This window comes from Gloeophyllum trabeum, assembly GCF_000344685.1.
Source record: "Gloeophyllum trabeum ATCC 11539 unplaced genomic scaffold GLOTRscaffold_00303, whole genome shotgun sequence".
NCBI lineage: Eukaryota > Fungi > Basidiomycota > Agaricomycetes > Gloeophyllales > Gloeophyllaceae > Gloeophyllum > Gloeophyllum trabeum.
Window position 1 is genome coordinate 1 of NW_006920711.1, and position 2,520 is coordinate 2,520.

General features: G+C 46.6%; 1 protein-coding gene across 1 annotated transcript; it reads left to right on the top strand.

The window, feature by feature from the left end:
* Positions 1-2,022: 2,022 nt before the first annotated feature.
* Positions 2,023-2,508, top strand: GLOTRDRAFT_23200 (uncharacterized protein; the record flags this gene model as incomplete). The annotated part of the gene is made up of 2 exons (XM_007873539.1): positions 2,023-2,223; positions 2,266-2,508. Coding segments are annotated over 2 exons (444 nt in total), but the record flags the coding sequence as incomplete, so codon positions are not given.
* Between the last annotated feature and the right edge of the window lie 12 nt (positions 2,509-2,520).

The window sequence follows — 2,520 nt, forward strand, 5'->3', positions numbered from 1 at the left end:
ATTGACCTGATTATAGTTCCGGCACCGCAAAGCATTCCATCAGCGGTGTCAAATGAACGTGCGGATAACGGTACCCATGCAGGTGTGATATTTGTCCCCTATGCCTTCTGTTAGGTGTTATTGATTTTTTACTCTAGCTTGTGCCTCGCCTGGAACGCATGCTGTGGCACCCGATCAGAGCAGTTTTAACGGCAACTTTGGCAGTGACAGTGCGTCAACATCTTCCTCATGCTTGCCTGATATCAGTATTGCTACAAACACAATATTGAACTCCTCCCTGATCCTTGGGTCCCGAGACAAGCTGGAGCCTATCTTAGCAGCTCACAGTGTGTTGTCGCGCTCACTTTCGCCTGTGCAGTGTCGAGAAGCTCTATTGAATCATTTGCTCAATGGTTGTTGTAGCTCGCATGTTCTATCCAATCCGTGTAGTAGTAAATCACCATGCTCTATGAATGGATGTTGTGCTTTGGCTGGAACATGCTCTGATGCTCGAAAGTTATCGATTGCTATAAGTGCATCTGTGCTACGAGCCCTCACAGAAAATGAAGTTTCATTAGAGCACCTTCGGGCTATTTGCTCATCACTCGGATTAGAATCTTCGCATGCGAAGACCTCTCGACGTTCTCTTATGCGTCAACTACAGGCTCGAATTGATCAGCTTCAATCAGAGAAAGAGCTATCCATCGACTCCATCTTTGATGGCTTTGAACGTTTGCCACGCGCATGCCTTGTCACTTTGGCTTCCGCACACAACATTCAAATAAGGCGGTAGGGCTGTGCGAGCACGGCAGAGCCCGCTACCGTAGATGTAGATGATATTTGGTAGCAAGCTGAACACTTTACATCCTGAGCAGTGTCATTATATCTATTTTGCGAAAGTAGCTGTGTTCCAGCAATTATTTCTGACTGAGCATTCAACTCAATGGCCTGGGGTCCTGAGAGATGTCCACTCATCCCTCCCTCAGGTTTCGAGAATACAAGTTACATATGCAAAACAACTGACATCGGAGTATTCTGATTTCACCTTGAGACCGCAAGGTCCAAGGCCCCGAGCAAGGTCAGTTCTGTCTCTGAGTCCATTGACAATCATCCGCCGCCTTGGCTATAAAGGGCAAGAGAATGACACGTGGCATGACTATCGGGGTCCTTTAAGGACCCCACCTTTGATTGGTCCAAAGCCCTGTCCCGCTCTTGCCGTTCACCATATACGGTTAAGCGCCAAATAGTGTCAAATAAATCGCGTAGATCTTGAAACGATCGCAGGAAACCTGTGAACGGCCGGGGGGCCCAAGACCCACTACCTACGGTAGCGGGAATCCCATCTCGAGCCACATCAGAGGAACTACGGAATAGGATTGTTGAGCATATCGGTTCAGGAGCATGTGCTAATCATTCCAATCTTTCTGATTCTGGCTGCAATGAAGTGGTCCAGCAGTGCTCCTCTTCGTCGGATGACTCGACAATATCCCTACAGATAGAACTCTTATCTCGTATTGTGAAGCGTGTAAAACGTAAGCCGCTGGAGCGTATTCTACAACTTCACGATATAGAATACAAATCTGAGGACAGTTTAAGCCACCTACATCGCCTACTCCGACACTACATCAGCTCATTGCGAAAAGGGAAAAGATCTATGGATAGGAGTATCAATATCAGGCGGACAAGAGTCACGAAAAAGAAAGAAGTTGAGGAAAAGTTGGATAATGTACGGCGTAATTGGCCTCAGTGTGTATCCCGCAGTCTCTCAAGGACAAAATTGTGCACCTTTTTCGTCAAGCCACCTCCCGAGATGCCTTGATGGAATTCACGTGTGCCAGCTGTGCAGGAAGTTATGGCATCAAAGATCGGACCATTTTATCCACAGCCGATATTGACATGGACCTCCTACGACGTCCAGACAGCAATGGTTCTCAGTGGCTTGATCCAAGTTGCACACCTCCACATCTACCATTTGAAAATGGTCCATTAAAAGACACTCTACTTGAGCAGGCTGGTGTACTGAACCATGAAAATCAGGCACCATCCTTAATGCTTTGCCAGGAGTGTAAAACAGCGCTATTAAAAGGAAATATCCCTGCCCTCTCCTTGGCTAACCGTACGTTTCTTGGCCCTGTTCCTGATGCCTTGAAAGATTTGACTGTAGTGGAAGAAGCGATGATTGCACGCTGCAGAGCGAAATGTTGGGTCATTCATTTGCGAGACAATGATTCACAGTCATCGGATGTGAGGCAAGATTTCACACAACCTTCCATTCCAACAATGCAGCGTGGTATGCGTGGCCACATCATAATATACCCCCAGAGACCTGACTATATTGCTCAAACATTGCCTCCTTCTTTAGATGATATCATCACTCCAATCTGTGTCTTGTTTGTAGGAGCATCACCTCCATCTCAGGATTGGCTCAAAACAAAAGCACAACCTTTGATTGTTCGCAAAGAGAAGGTTCGAAATGCTCTCATCTGGTTGAAGCGACATAACCCTCATTACAAGAATATCCAGATCAATAATGCTGTACTA